At 37.9% G+C, this 15757-nt stretch overlaps 1 protein-coding gene across 1 annotated transcript in view; it reads left to right on the top strand.

The window, feature by feature from the left end:
* Positions 1-15757, top strand: part of Stk32a (serine/threonine kinase 32A) — a 108942-nt gene that overhangs the window by 47868 nt on the left and 45317 nt on the right. The window contains exon 4 of the mRNA XM_032885965.1: positions 6997-7170. Within this exon, the coding sequence (XP_032741856.1) occupies positions 6997-7170 (174 nt within the window). The remainder of the gene's footprint in view (positions 1-6996; positions 7171-15757) is intronic.

Raw genomic sequence — 15757 nt, 5'->3', positions numbered from 1 at the left:
CTAGTTTGGTGGCTGTATATGTATGGGCCACATGTGGGGCAGGCTCTGAATGGGTGTTCCTTCTGCCTCTGTTCTAAACTTTGCCTCCCTATTTCCTCCCAAGGGTATTCTTGTTCCACTTTTAAAGGAGTGAAGCATTTGCATTTTGGTCATCCTTCTTGAGTTTCATGTGTTCTGTGCATCTAGGGTAATTTGAGAATTTGGGCTAATAACCACTTATCAATGAGTGCATACCATGTGTGTTTTTCTGTGATTGGGTTACCTCATTCAGGATGATATTTTTCAGTTTCATCCATTTGCCCATGAATTTCATAAAGTCATTGTTTTTTACAGCGGAGTTGTGTAGATGTACCACATTTTCTGTAACCATTCCTCTGTTGAAGGGCATCTGGATTCTTTCCAGCTTCTGGCTATTATAAATAAAGCTGCTATGAACATAGTGGGGCACGTGTCTTTTTTATATGTTGGGGCATCTTGTGGGTATATGCCCAAGAGAGGTATAGCTGGATCCTTAAGTAGTGCAATGTCCAATTTTCTGAGGAACCTCCAGACTGATTTCCAGAATGGTTGTACCAGTCTTCAATCCCACCAACAATGGAGGAGTGTTCCTCTTTCTCCACATCCTTGCCAGCATCTGCTGTTGCCGTACTTTTTGGTTTTAGCCATTCTGACTGGTGTGAGGTGAAATCTCAGGGTTGTTTTGATTTGCATTTCCCTTATGACTAAAGATGTTGAACATTTCTTTAGGTGCTTCTCAGCTAATCGGCATTCCTCAGCTGTGAATTATTTGTTTAGCTCTGAACCCCATCTTTTAATATTTGTCTCCCTGCAGTCTAACTTCGTGAGTTCTTTGTATATTTTGGCTATAAGCCCTCTATCAGTTGTAGGATTGGTAAAGATCTTTTCCTAGTCTGTTGGTTGCCGTTTTGTCATAACAACAGTGTCCTTTGCCTTACAGAAGCTTTGTAGTTTTATGAGATCCCATTTGTTTTTTTCTTGATCTTAGAGCATAAGCCATTGGTGTTTTGTTCAGGAAATTTTCTCCAGTGCTCATGTGTTCGAGATTCTTCCCCACTTCTTCTTCTATTATTTTTAGTGTATCTGGTTTGATGTGGATCACATTGTACACTATTAATTTAAAAAATATTCATCAAAGTTGTAGTCAAGAAGTGAAATGACATCACACAAAATGAGAAAAAATAGAGATTGTTTATAAATAATATGCATGATCTACATACAGAAGAATGTCTACAGAAGAGACTCTTAATTCAAAAATAAAAAGGGCAAAAAAAATCTTCTTTTAAAACCTGATAAGGGCTGGAGAGGTGGCTCAGAGGTTAAGAGCACTGACTGCTCTTCCAGAGGTCCTGAGTTCAACATGGTGGCTCACAACCATCTGTAATAGGATCTGATGCTCTTTTCTGGTGTGTTTGAAGACAGCAACATGTGCTCATATACATAAAATAAATAAATCTTTTTAAAAAACTGATAAAGAATCTGTAAATAGAGGTTTTTTCTCCAAAATAATAAGTGTCCAATAGGTACTCTGAAAGACAAGAGTAAACATTAGGAAATTGAAAATCAAAACCATCCTGCCCCCTGTGCATTGCAATGACTATCATTTTAAAAGCAACAGGTAGTGAATACTGGAAAATTGGAGCCATGACTCTTGTTGATGAAGATATAAGATGATACAGCCATTGCATAAAACCCTGTGAGAATTCAAGAATGCTAAGCTCTTACTCATGGTATGCACACTGTATTCAGTTTACAGAAAGAGCTACTAACAGCCACTTCATTGTGCTTAATCAGCTGGAAATATCCTAATAAGAAGAAGGGTAAAAGCAACACACAGAGTTTTCAGTGATGCTTTGGTTAGGGGCAATGCTGCCATTGTGACAGCATTATGTGTGTCCAATGGAGCAGAGCTAACACATACGCACCAACACCTTCAGTGATGGAGAAAGGACATAGTTTCATTGTGAAAGTTAATATGTGTTTATTGAAGACTACACTTGAGTCTGCATATGTACTTATATCTTCATCCATGTGTGAGAGAGTGACAAAGGAAGGAAAGGAGGGAAAGAGAGAGGTAGAAGAGAGAAAGGGAGAATTTCCAACAACTATATTTGTCTGGAACAGGAACAATACAAGGTAGATAGTAATGTTTTTCATATCATGAAAGTATAGATGCTGACTAGATCATATTAATGTATGTGTATTATTGCTTGGTTATGGCTTTCTGGTTCAAGAATGAACATTGCAAAGAAATGAAAAGAACAGGATTGATAACATCAAACCCACATGCTCATTGGCATATTTTTTTAAAAAAATATGTTGGTTGCTTTTGGAAAGTATTAGGAAACAAATCATTTTGAAAATCATTGCTAAAAGAGAGATCACTTTTAAACATCTTTTAATTTTCCCTATATGAAATGCGTCCCACAATAACTGAATAGTTTATTAAATCATTTTTTCTCATTAAAGTATTCCATTTACAACATAAAGGAGAAATGAGTTCAATGTTATTACTCTGAAGGAACTTTATGCTCTAGGTAGTGATACATAATGACAGATAACAAAATAGATCTATTAATTATAAATATATTTATTAAAGTGAATAGACTCATCTGTAAAGTAGTGTTGCACTCCCCCATATAAACTATCCATCTAACTCGAGTTCCTATAAGCCCAGATCAATTTACCAATTTTCACAAAATGCAAACTTGTGAGGCATATCAGATGTAGGACAGGCATGTAATTTGCAAAATCCCAGCCTGTTGAGATGCTGTAGCAGAAATGATTTGATTTTTTCAACAAAACTATTGCTAGAATATAAAAAATGTTGGTCAGGGAAGCTATAGAATACAACACCCACAGGATCTATAAAAGGAGTTTTTGTTTTAGTAAAAAAAAAAGTTTGTTGTTTGAGTACTTCATATGTAATATTGTGTGTTTTGGTCAAGTCCACCTTCCATTCCATCCTCTCCAATTCCTCTACGACTTTCCCTTTCCTGTCCCCAAACTAACTGGGTCTACTCAATGCTAATTGTATGGCCATGGGTGTGGGACCACTACTGGAGCACGGGCAGCTTCTCAAAGGTTACTGAAAACTACGAGTTGCCCTCCCCCAGTACCCATCAATTACCAATGGCTCCTCAGATACGGGAGGGAATTCCTGAGCTCAATTTCCATTAGATTTTGGCTGGCTTGACCTTATACAGGTCCCGTGCACATAGAAACAGTGGTAGTGATTCATGGGTGAACTGCCCTGCATATCTAAAAGCAATACTGTTTTTCTGCAGCAATTCACTACCCTCATCTTTCACAGTTTTTATCCTTCTTCTTCCATGGTTATCTTTGAGCCTCGTGGAAGGAAATGTGGTGTAGAAGTTCCATTTAGAGCTGAGCACTCCACATTTCTTCTATTTATTCTGACTTCTAATCACCATTTACTGAAAAAGGAAGTTCATTGATGAAGTTTGAAAGATGCATAGATGCATATGTATTAGAACAAGAATAGGGAACAGTGTAATACTCTGTTCATTTAGCAGAATAATACTACTGGATCTCCCATCAGGTCTAGGGCTTAGCCAGCCGTGTGGGTTTGGCCAAATTAATGGTACTTGGAATGTATTCTGTCTTGTGTAACAGGCCTTAAATCCAATCATAAGGTGGTTGATTACTCACATAACATTCATACCAACAGTACACTGCTGGGCCTCTCTAGTCAGAATATACCCTATTCTAGCTTCCAGGTTTCACAGTTAGGCAAGACTGCTAACTTATCCTTCCTAGTAGAATTCTTAGACCTTACAGCATCATGGAGGCTATAAGTAATGAAAAAGCTTCCAGGTTTGTACCAGTTCATTTTCTCTATGTCATATGGCTTAAATTCCTGGTGTCTTTACCAATAAGAACTCACCATTAAGTTTTAGAGGTAATGTCAATAGCCTGTAATACCCTGGAGATAGAATTTTGGAACCCCATTTACCAATGACTTGAAAATAGGTAGCCCATACGTGTCACTGGATTTTTTTCACTATGTTGTTTGCAAAAGGTATTTCCCATAATATAGAGTGATTCCATTTAAAATCCCTTTCCATATGTGTATGTGTATATGTATGTGTATTTGTACATGCAGGTGTATATGTATATTTTAGAAAGTTTCTATAGTGGTAGGTTTCCAGACGACATTTTCAAAGTCTTTAGTGTTAGTTATCCCTTTTCATATTCTCTCCACTACCCTGAACTTCCAAGGTTGTATAAGAAAGGTGTATTTGTATAATACATGTATATATGTGTATTATGTGGACATTGAGTTTGTATTTGGTGAATGTTACTAACTTAATTTGTACAGATCAGAAGCAGACAGTGTTATCTTTTTTTTTTCCAATGAGGCAACCAATATTGGATACAAGTAAAAGAAAACATTTTCTAATATCTATTTGTATTTCAAAGTAAAGTAAAATGCAAAAATAAAAAGTAGAAAATTAAAAATGACTTGTAAATCCTATCACTTAGACTAAGTAAAGCTTTTGGCAGAAAATTTTACACATGTGTCAGCATTCACTCTTTCCCTTTTATTTTGTATGTATTTCATCTTTAAAATATATCTATTATATGTACACTTGTATACACAAACATGTAAATGCACCCATGTTTTGTATGTGTAATGACTGTGTGTGTGTGTGTGTGTGTGTGTGTGTGTGTGTGTAATATTAGAGCCACATGTGAAGGGGGGACTTCAGTTTATAAATTACCCTTTCAGATTAGCCTGTGGGAGAATTAATGAACACATTACCTAGTGAATTTCACACACATGAGGGCTAGGTTTGTTAATTTTAGCACAGCCAACTAAGAATTGATCCACGCTGTCACATAGGAAACACAGGCTACAGAAGCCCAGCAGTGAGCCTCTGGGACACATTGTTGAGTTACGAGGACATCCTTTTTATTAGAAAAAAAAAGTCAGAGTGTGATAAGAACCCAAACATTCTGTGTATCACTAAACTATATTATGGCTATAGATTTTTAATTAAGGTGTTTCAGAAAATAAAAAGCTTGCATTTCCCTCTGAGAGTTAAGAGACCGAAGTAGGATTCGGATGTGATGAGCTAAGAAGGGAAGATGATTTTTAAGAGTCAGATTTACTTCACAGCTTACTGGATTTGTACTTCTGCTGGCCAGGGGAGCGTGTTGCCTCTTGCCTTGGTCGCTTTTCTCTTTGATTAATAATCCCTGGCATGTTGGAAACGTAGCTAACTTGTCACAACTGGCACATGCTTCAGTTTGTTCTTTGAATAAAAACCGCTTAACTCAAGCCTTCGTAAAAATGTTTGCTTGTTCAGGCTGAGTTTAGTGTAAGCAGTATTTACACTTTTTAGAGCAATAATGGGCATGGAGGCTTCTGGTGTGTCAACAGGCGTCTTACTTACACTTGAGAGGGTAGTTAGCAGTAGAGTGTAATGTGGTTCTGCTCCACAGGCTAACTTCCTATTAGTGTCTAGTTCTGTGTGTCTGATGGGCACCTACCAGTTTTTTTCTCTTCTTTTGGTACCCAGTCTCCATCCCCACCATATTCACTCACCCCATCTGCAGCTCAGCCCATGAGCTTATTTTCTGTTCCACTGCTGAGAACAGCCTGAAGTGCAACAGACCTCACGTGTGATTATATATTACTTATCCCAGGGTGGCTCACTAAAAGATCTCCAGAACACAGTGAATATAATTTGGGAGGATTTCAAATGGAAGCATCTAGATACAGCAGCTTTCCTTATGTTTATTAAATCTGAAGCAAAGCTAGCCAGCCAGTCACCCCACTGAGGAAAAGAACATAATCCCAACAAATACTACCAAACATGTCTGACTAGTTTTTAAAAAAGCATTTTATGCACTTTGTCTTAATTTCACTAAGAGTGTAATTTCTAACATCTTCTGTGTGGATCTGAAATTTTGCTTGTTGAACCAGTGCACAGGGGAAACTATTGGTCTTCATTAGCACATCACCTTCCTCAGATTAATAAGGCTTTGTTGATATTCTTATCCCTTATCAAAATTAAATCCTCCCGCACACTTTAGCACTTGTTCCATCAATGGCATTCTTACAGTTCCTCCTGAGCAGAGAATTCATCACCGAGAATTACACGCTTCCTTGGATACGGCTTACCGGCACTTCTTTAATGCAAATAAAACTTCAAAATATGATTTCAGCAACATTAGGAAAGCAGAAACACATTAAAGCAGTATTGATTTAGATGACTTTGTTGTGACAAGAAATCATGCCTGAGCCATGGGCACAATAAAACAAGTCCCCACAGGAGAAGAATGTCTTTACCAAGGTGTTTGTGTAAACATGTCCCTCACATCTTTGCGGCAGGTTCTGTGTATGCAACAGGGGCCCACCTGAGGATGTCTGTATTCTGTTTCATCTCCCACTCCTCAGCTCCATGATCCTTCAAGTGAGGAGCTGGCATCTGGTCCTACAGCTGGCATCACACCTGTCAGAGACTCCCCAACGTCTATGGATTTGTGATTAAATTCCTGTCATAAAATTGGCTGCTGCATTTTTCCCCAAACTTGGCTTCCCCATCATATCTGATGTTCCAACTGTCTAAACTGTACCCCACCCATAGGGTTCTCCCTTCCATCTGTACCTTAGGATGGGATAGCGTTCTTTTTCATATTTCATGTTGTCCCTAGAGAACCCTTGGCTCAATCATTTGTTAGTATTTTTACTTTGTGGAAACTTTGACATCCAGATATCTTTCCCAATTGATTCTCTACAGTTTGTCTTAACAAACCTGAAGCTCTTATTTTGGCTAGTAGGGCAGGCCAGAGAGGTTCCTGGATCTGCCTATGTCTGGCCCCCAGCACAGGGCTTATCTCACACTAATCACCATACCATCATTTTCTCTGGGTGCTGAGGATCCGAACTCAGGTCCTGATGCTTACATGGAACCATCTTTCCACATGTATTTTCTAATGCTGTTCTAGGTATTCCTTCCAAGATGAAGAAGACATGTTCATGGTGGTGGACCTGCTACTTGGTGGGGACCTGCGTTATCACCTGCAGCAGAATGTCCACTTCCAGGAGGACACAGTGAAGCTCTTCATCTGTGAGCTGGCCATGGCCCTGGACTATCTGCAGAGCCAGCGCATCATTCACAGGTCAGTCATGTCCAAGGAGACAACTCAGGGATTAGAAAGAGAGCCATAACCTGCTGCATGGAACAAGTTTCTGCTCATCACGTCATCTAATGATCATTTAGTCTTTACAGCAGCCATTTGAGGTTATCCATGTAGGTGGTTGGCATATCAAGTTTAATTTGCCCAAGGTCACAGTAAATGACAAAACTGAAAATCACTGTCAATAACCATTTGCACTTGGCTAACAACTATGCCTATATAAAGAGAAAGAATGGCAATGGCTAAGAACTTGAATATTAAATTATTTAATTCAAATAGAAGTAGAAGCACACAAGAGGGCAAGATAACAAAGAAAATCAGGAGAAAACTTGTGGTGTAAATCTTCCCGTCATGTCAACTGTATTAAACAAGTGTCCTGCATGTTCACTGCTAATAGGAACAATGAAAACAAAGACTCTCCTGCATTTAGCAATCTTGTTTTAAGAAAATAAATAAAAAGTTATAAAGGCATATGACTGGTAGATAGAAAAGGATATGTTACAATTGTAAACAAATGACTAGCTTTAATGATTGTCTCATATACTATATCTCATTTATTCTAAAACATTATCTCTAAAACAACCTGTGATAAAAGATCAGAGTAGATACTGTTAGACCAGGAGTAAATATGAGGAAACTATGATTTGTAATATGGAATTATCACCTAGGTTTACTAGTAATCAAATCACCATTAAATTCACCATTTTTACTGAGGTTTGTGTTGGACACTGGGAGGCACCAAGAAGGACTTCCCTTTTGATTTTAGTGTTCCAATTGTACTGAAGAAGAAAGTGGGTCAAAGGTTTGCTAACGGTTGGTCCTGTTGGGATCTAAAGCTGAATCACTCCAACCTAAGTGGGAGAGAGCTATGTTATACAGACTGCACTAAGGATACATGTAAAATACAGGCATCAATTACAATGGATCACCTCGATTCCATCCTCTCTAGACTTTGAAGAACTAAGATTTTAGTACAGCTGTGGCATATTTAGTAGGTACAATTTGTAGGTACCATGAACCAATCCTTTTTTTCCTTTCTGGTTTCAAGCAGGTAGACTTAAGTGACTGTTTAAGTTTCCATCTTTGGACCGTCTGTTTGTATTGGAAAAGTGCTCTTTAAGTGGGAGTTAAATGGAAAGTCGACCAGTTAATCACACAGGCCTTCAGAAGGGAATTTACACACCTGGTGTTTTGTGAGTAACTGGAGAGCTTGTTTTGAAGACCAGGCTTTCTGGCTGCTGACAGCTCTCTCTGGGAAGAGTTTTACCCTGAGAGGAATTCAGAAGGAAATTCACCCTGAACCCAGAAGGAGCTCACTATACCTCATGACCATTGTTCTATCTTTCTTTCCCGCCCTCTTCACTCTTCTCATCCATTCATGGGGCACATGAGGGGTGAACTTCCTGTTTCTAGCTTTTTATACTCCCACAGTCTTTCCTTCTTGTCCACTTTCATCTGTACAGTGAGGACACTCAGATCAAATGAAGAGTTCTGGTTGATGCTTAAGCATTTAAGACACTGATATCTGCAAAGTGCCTCCCAGTGTCCAGCCCAAAAGAAACCTCAGGAAACATGGTGGGAAAAAGTCTTCTCACATTGAATGAAAGCCAGCAATGACATTCTGAGGAAAGGTAGAAATCCCAAATGTGGCTCTGAAACAGAGACGCCATTCTTCTGGGGTCAAAGAGCAATTTGAATGTGTTTCTGCTGCCTATGGGGCCCATTCACCTCCCCTGTGTTGTAGTTTATAAGCTGTCAGAGCATTTTGCACTTCTGAGAAGCTCTGACATTTTTTGAAATCTATTTGCGTATTTCATTCGTGTCCTCTACTCCAGGAGTAAAACCAGCCATGACTGCTCGGCTTCCCTTTGCCTCCCCAGTATTTGTCAAAAACATGAGGTAATAGATGCTGGCTCAGTCATGTAAATGACTGACTAGGAGCGAAAAATAATTGCAAATTTAAAATATGGAGCATTAGAGCTAGAGAAGTACTTTTGTGGGTGAGAGCACTTAGCAGAAATCCTGAGATTGATTACCTGACCCCAAGTCAGTCATTTCACAACTGTTCTTAACTATAGCTCCAGGAAGGTCTGATACCTTTGGCTTCAGAAACACTGTACTCTCTCACACACGTACCTCCACACAAACATGCACATACACATGATTAAGAAAATGAATGTTAAAAATATACATGGCATATTAAAGCATATTTCACCATTTCATGGTCTTTTTGTTGGGAAACATAATTTAGCATTAGAGTAGCATACTTCTGAGGGCTAGTAGGGTATTATCAACAATAATAATACTGGACATGGTTGTCCACCCAGGACCTGAACAGGTGCCACCAACTGATGTGTTAGCACGGAAGGAGGGAAATCCCACAGGGCCTCAACCCCAGGCAAGGAACTACTAAGAAATGCTAAGAGCAGGAGAAATAGTCTTGCCCATAGAAGAGTTCCCAAGTTGGTAGTCCAAAACCAAGTTGTCAGCCTTTCGTCACATACATAGAAGTAGCACCATACACACATTGCTGTATCTATCTGTATATTTAGAACTATACACACACATAATAGATAGATATGTAACAGCAATTAAACAAAAGGAAGCCATGAATTTGAGAGCAAGTTGGTGTATATGAGAAAGGTTGGAGGGAGGAAAAAGAAAGGGAAATTATGTGATTATATTTTAATTTCAAAAGATAAATAATAATGTTGAGATGATAATCCAAACTCTTATATGTTCTGGTAAATTAAAGGCATATCACCAGTGTTAAGATTCTTCCTTGACAGTGGGCCAAGTAGACACTTTAACAACTAGGATTTTTACTATTAAAATGCCAGACATCAATTCAATGTGTTATCGTCTTGAAATGGTGTCAAACGGCTTTAAAAACTGGTGAACTAAGAGTTATTTCTCTGTCTAAGGGATTTAAATGAGAACAACAATGTTGTTCTGAAACTGGAGCTCATGTGAGGAGGTAAAGCTGGGAAATCAATTCGGAAACAATATGGGCTCCCGAGTGCTAGGAATCTTTTTGTAAACCTCCTTTCTTCATTTACTGCAACAAATACTTATTCATCTTAATGGTTCAGCTATTTCCCAGGGAGTTTGGTGATATATAGCCTGGGGTTTTTCATGGAATAAATTTAAATTAAAAATATAAATCTTCCTTCAAAAGAATCAGCAAAATGAATGCTCGACTTGATTGATGCGTAGATGACAGAATAAATCATCTTTCTGGTACTTAGAATACTAGACTGAAAACTCATATTCTGAATTCCAAGACATAAAATGGGTGAACGAAAAAGAATTCTTGCATCATCATAGGTTTGTCCAAGTGAGAAGAACCAATTACACGGAACAGCAGTTATGAAATACAGGACTTCTATGTTCAGAGTCAAACCACTATTTAGCCTCCAGACATGATGTATGATTCAAAATGATCTTAAGTACCCAATGAATATGCATGGGACAAGAGTAGCACCAGCCCATCATTTACCGGTGGCTCCAGTCCAGGGGACTCTTCTAAGTACTTGTAAATTACTTCACTCAGGCTTCCCCCAGTTCCAGAAGGCTTACAGCATTACCATCCCCAATTTACAGTCGAAACTCCAGTTTTGAAAATTCAGGATCTCACTCCAAATTAAATTGTTAGAATGTAAGTGAAGCATCAGCTTGAGGAGATGTAGAGCTCTGAACCGCAGTACGCTCTATGTGGCTGAGGGTTTCTGGAGCCTGAGGAGAGTAGGGATAAGGTAAGCCTGGCCATCTTAAGCCTGCAAGCATTCAAGCTGCAGAAAGCAAGCGTGCAAGCATTCAACTGCACAAAGATGATACCTTGAAACCACCTGGTAAGAGGATGCTCTAAAACCAGAAGCTCTGTATTATGAAAAGGTGGGTGTCGTTAGGAAAAAGAGACATTAGGTAAGGAGACAGTTTTGTAACAACTCAGGTTTTACAAGAAGTGTTGAACAGCCAAAGCAGCAATGGAATCTGTACCATGTAAAAGGGACCGCATAAGTAGGAGTCTTTACTCAGAGGCTGGGGAGGTGGCTCAGCCATTTTGATCAGGAGTTTCCTTCCTGAACAAGAATGATTTGACCTAATAGAAGAAAGGGAGGGGATACCATGGGTTTATGGATTGGGGAACACCCAAATGGGATCACAGTTCCAAATGTAAATTAAAATAGATCCAAAAAAAAGAGAAAATAATATTCCTAAGGTGGATCCAACAGTATTCCATTCCACTGTTGAAGGGCATCTCAGAGTTCTTTGATCTCTGGAAATCATTGACCAGCCATTCTAACTGAATTGTTCAACTCCAGGTTCGGTGAGAGACCCTGTCTCAAAACACCAGGTAAAGAGTGACTGAAGATGTATAACCTCCACCTGTTGCTTCAACAAGTACATACATACACATGAGTGCACAATTTCTAAAAACACACACACACACACACACACACACACACACAGAGAGAGAGAGACAGAGAGAGAGAGAGAGAGAGAGAGAGAGAGAGAGAGAGAGAGCATTCCTCAGCTTCAATTTTTTTTTACATTGACATCATTGGTAGTCAATATGCACCTATTTTTCTAAAACACTGCATGTCCTGTTTCTTCCATAAACTCCATGTCAAATATAACAGGCGCTGTCCTTTCTTACTGCATTTACAAGTTTTCTATCTATAGACTTGAATTTTTAGACTTTTTATATGCAAACTATTGAGTTCATTTTTATCAGTTTCAGGAGATTAATTCCACAGGTTGATCATGACACAGAGCTGCACAATGACTTTAATTTTGATTTACATAATTGAGCAAGTTTTTATTAGTCAAAATATTTAAACATTTTTCAGACCTTTCAGACTGAAAACAAACTGGCTTTAGTTTTCAAAGAGTGGCAGACCCTATTTTAATACTCCCTTATTTACATTAAACCAGGAGGGAAGGCTTTAAATTATGGACGAAGTGATTGTTTGCTTGTATTAAAAATAAGAAAGCCTAAATTCATTATAATTCCCATGAGGAGGGCAGAGCTTGATTAGAATGCCACAGTCTCTCCAGTGAATAATCGGATGGAAACTAATTATTGTAGTCCAAAAAGGAATTGCTCCTCATTCTCCTGTCAGATGTAGAAGACTCAATTATGAATTTAGGCTACAGGGATGGACTGCTTAAGACAGTTAATAGTAAGTCATCTTAGATTACAGTAGATGTTTGATTGTATTTTTCATCTAGTAAAAAATAGCCTCCCTGAAATGAAGTTATAACTCACTGTTTCCCAAATCCCTGTAGGAATGAGATAAAGTCCTATTAGACAATTCATGTAAATAATCAGAGCACAACAGAAACAATTGCAAAATTTTATCTTCCATTGATAAGCGGAAATATTGAACAGGGAATAATAAAAGAGTATCCATTATGAAAAAGAACATGGGATATTTTTTCATTTACTACCCTTGTCTACTTTGTTACAGTGAAAGGGGCAGAGGGACCAATAAAGACAACAAGATTCATTTTGAAGCAAGATGCAGATAAGAATTAATCCTTAAGATTGAAGATATACTTATTTCCCACTTTCTTTCCTTTTCTTTTTTTCTTAAATAAACCATATATCACAAATGACAATCTTTCATCAAAATTTTTATTTCTTTGGTGTGCTTTGAACTCTTCCCCAAAAAGAAATGAATCTCTTAATATAAATTAACTAAAAACTATAAAAATAAAAATAATCACAGACAAGTTATTAGCAATGACAAGACTACAACAACCACTCACAGCACACAAAACAAATTTCTAAAATCACAGGGAAGGGGTTGATTCAGGGTCTCTGAGAATAAATTAGTACCACACATATAGGGGTATGGTGTTTCTGATGGGCTAAAGTTTATATGGGAGATGTGTTGTACCAACTGAACATAAACTAAGAGTTACTGGCCTACGTCCTTGACCCTTTGTATTCTGGCTTAGCAGCTCTGACAAAGGTCACATGTTCATCACTGTTTGGTGGTTAACTGTAATACTTTTAAAATTTTTAGCATGGCTAGCAACTCCTCCTCTTGTAATATAAATCATACACTTCACACTGTCATTGCAAATGGAAGAAGATTCAGTCCTCATGGCACAGATGAAAGGAATGCATTAAAAACAAAGACCTTTAAAAACAAAGTTGATACAGTAGTATAAGAGAGGAGTTGACCTGTTTTTAAAAACAGCTTTAAAATTGGATAGGATGCAACCCTAACACTTCCTCCTACTTCACTGTGCACCTTGGCATCCCAAAGAACTTACGGGCAAAATCATAACTCCTTATGACCCACCAAGTCTGGACACAACAAGGAAATTCACAATTCAAGACTAAAATAATACAACCCAGCAGAGGAAAAAAAAAGCATTTGAATTACTTCTGGTTTATAAAAGACCACAGTTCCCCAGTTGTGTTCTCAGCTTTAAGCTTACTTAAATAGACAAGGTAATGTGAAAACTCGAGACTCTTCCTGCACATCTTTTTCCCTTGTGCTGATGAGATTATGTATAGTTTATAGATATATTGCTAGAACAGTGCATGGTGCTGTTACATAGACACCTTTAATGTTGTCTTTAGATTGTCATAGCGAATATGAAACATACAGACCCTTCTTTACAAAGAGAAAGGCCTACAACTTCAATATAAAATAATAATACCTTTTAAAAGTTTGAGGTTTTTTTTTCCTGTTACTCACTTTCAAAGTCCTTTCAAATAGAAAAAATAATGTATGAACTTGGGTGGGATAACTTATATACTGTAAGCCTGTTAGGACAAAGTATTCCTAATGTATAATGAGTTGTTTTATTTATATAACTTTATGAAGGTAGTTTACACTATTCTTTATCATGCTACAGGTTTATTTAGAATGAAGCAAAGATATGTGTATTTTATGTATTTTACCATGCATAGATTAATTATGCCACAAATTTATTGGTTCCTGATACACTGAAAATAAAACCTTAAAATACATACCTCCATTCAAAAGCAAGAATGATGATAGACAAACCTAATAAAGGTATTCTTCCTATATATTGCTACATTAAAAAATAAAGAATTAATCCTTACATATCAACCCTTTAGCCTCGTGTAACAAGTTTCAAGAAGTACTCATCATCCTTTTTCAAAGTCATATCTTGACAATGATAAAAGAAATCCTTGAGAATAATAGCACTAGCCTATATATTCATGCAAACATTCATCAAATATTCAATTTAAGTGTGGGTTACCAGACAATGGTGCAGAGCTCCAGCGGTGAGTAAGACAGACTTTCTGCTGCTGCAGCATTGATAATTGTTGATCCTAAAAAATGGTTCAGAGGTCACATCAACACAAATAAGAAAGGCTTTTAGACTTGGGAGCATGCATTATAAAGACTATTGTGAAGCGTTGTGAATCTCTCACGGACCAGGCACACACAAATGGCCACCGTCACTCAGACTTAGCTACATCTTCCCAGTGGTCATGGTTATGCTTCTAATGGTGTCTTCTGAGTCAAGATGTCATTCATAGAATGCTTTCTCCCACTCCTAAATGCAACCCCCTTAGGAGGAGAGAATGTTTTACCCATGTTGAATCACCAACATTCGACGCAGAAATGAAGGTAGATGATCTCTGGATAATTTAGTGTAAACGAATGAGGAGTGCGTGTGTGTTCTCCTTGGATGACTCCCTGTCTCTTGGATTATTATACAAGGAAATTTGCAATGGATGGTGTTTTCTGATGATAATTTTAATTTGCACAAATTCCTGTTGTTTGGCTCTGGAAGAAGAGATTCTGTGTTACACCTTTCTTTGACATCCTTTGTAAGAAATGAACCATTGATTTAACCCACATCTACTAGCTCCCATTTTGGCTTGAAATGAGGGTATAGCACAACTGAAGTTTCTCCCAAGCTTCCTTCTCCTTGGCCAGAATTGGATTCTCTTTGAAGATTAGGTCAGACAAGTTCAGACAGGAAATTAGGAGAATTCATTCCACTTGAAGCTGCAGGATTTGTGACAGCTTGCCTTGTCAAATTTAACAAGAACAGAGCACCAAAATTCTAGAGCAGTGGTTCTCAACCTTGCCAGTGCTGCGACCCTTTAATACAGTTCCTCATGTTGTACTGACCCTCAACCATAAAATTATTTTTGTTACTGCTTCATAATTGTAATTTTGCTACTGTTATGAATTGTAAAGTAAATATCTGTGTTTTTCTATAGTCTCAAGTGACCTCTGTGAAAGGGTCATTCAACCACCAAAGAAGTTTTGACCCACAGGTTGAGAACCACTGCTCTAGCATGAGCTGGCTAGCAGGATAGCATTCAAATAACAATATATAATATTCTATAACATAACCCCAATGGTGCCAGTAATTCAGTACAATGTAAGAAGCAAATGATGAAACTTTCTTATAGCAAGAGACTGTGAGTTACACAAGTCCTTAAACAAGAGATGGAAATCCATGGGGGGAGGGGTCCCCATAATGTCACTTTTCTCCTGAAGAAATGTACTATGCCTCGTATCAATACCAGTTTCCTCTATAACCTTAAGCATAGTCCTAA

Source organism: Rattus rattus, chromosome 15 (genome assembly GCF_011064425.1).
Source record: "Rattus rattus isolate New Zealand chromosome 15, Rrattus_CSIRO_v1, whole genome shotgun sequence".
Classification (NCBI taxonomy): Eukaryota; Metazoa; Chordata; class Mammalia; order Rodentia; family Muridae; genus Rattus; species Rattus rattus.
This window is presented reverse-complemented; position numbering and strand designations above follow the sequence as displayed.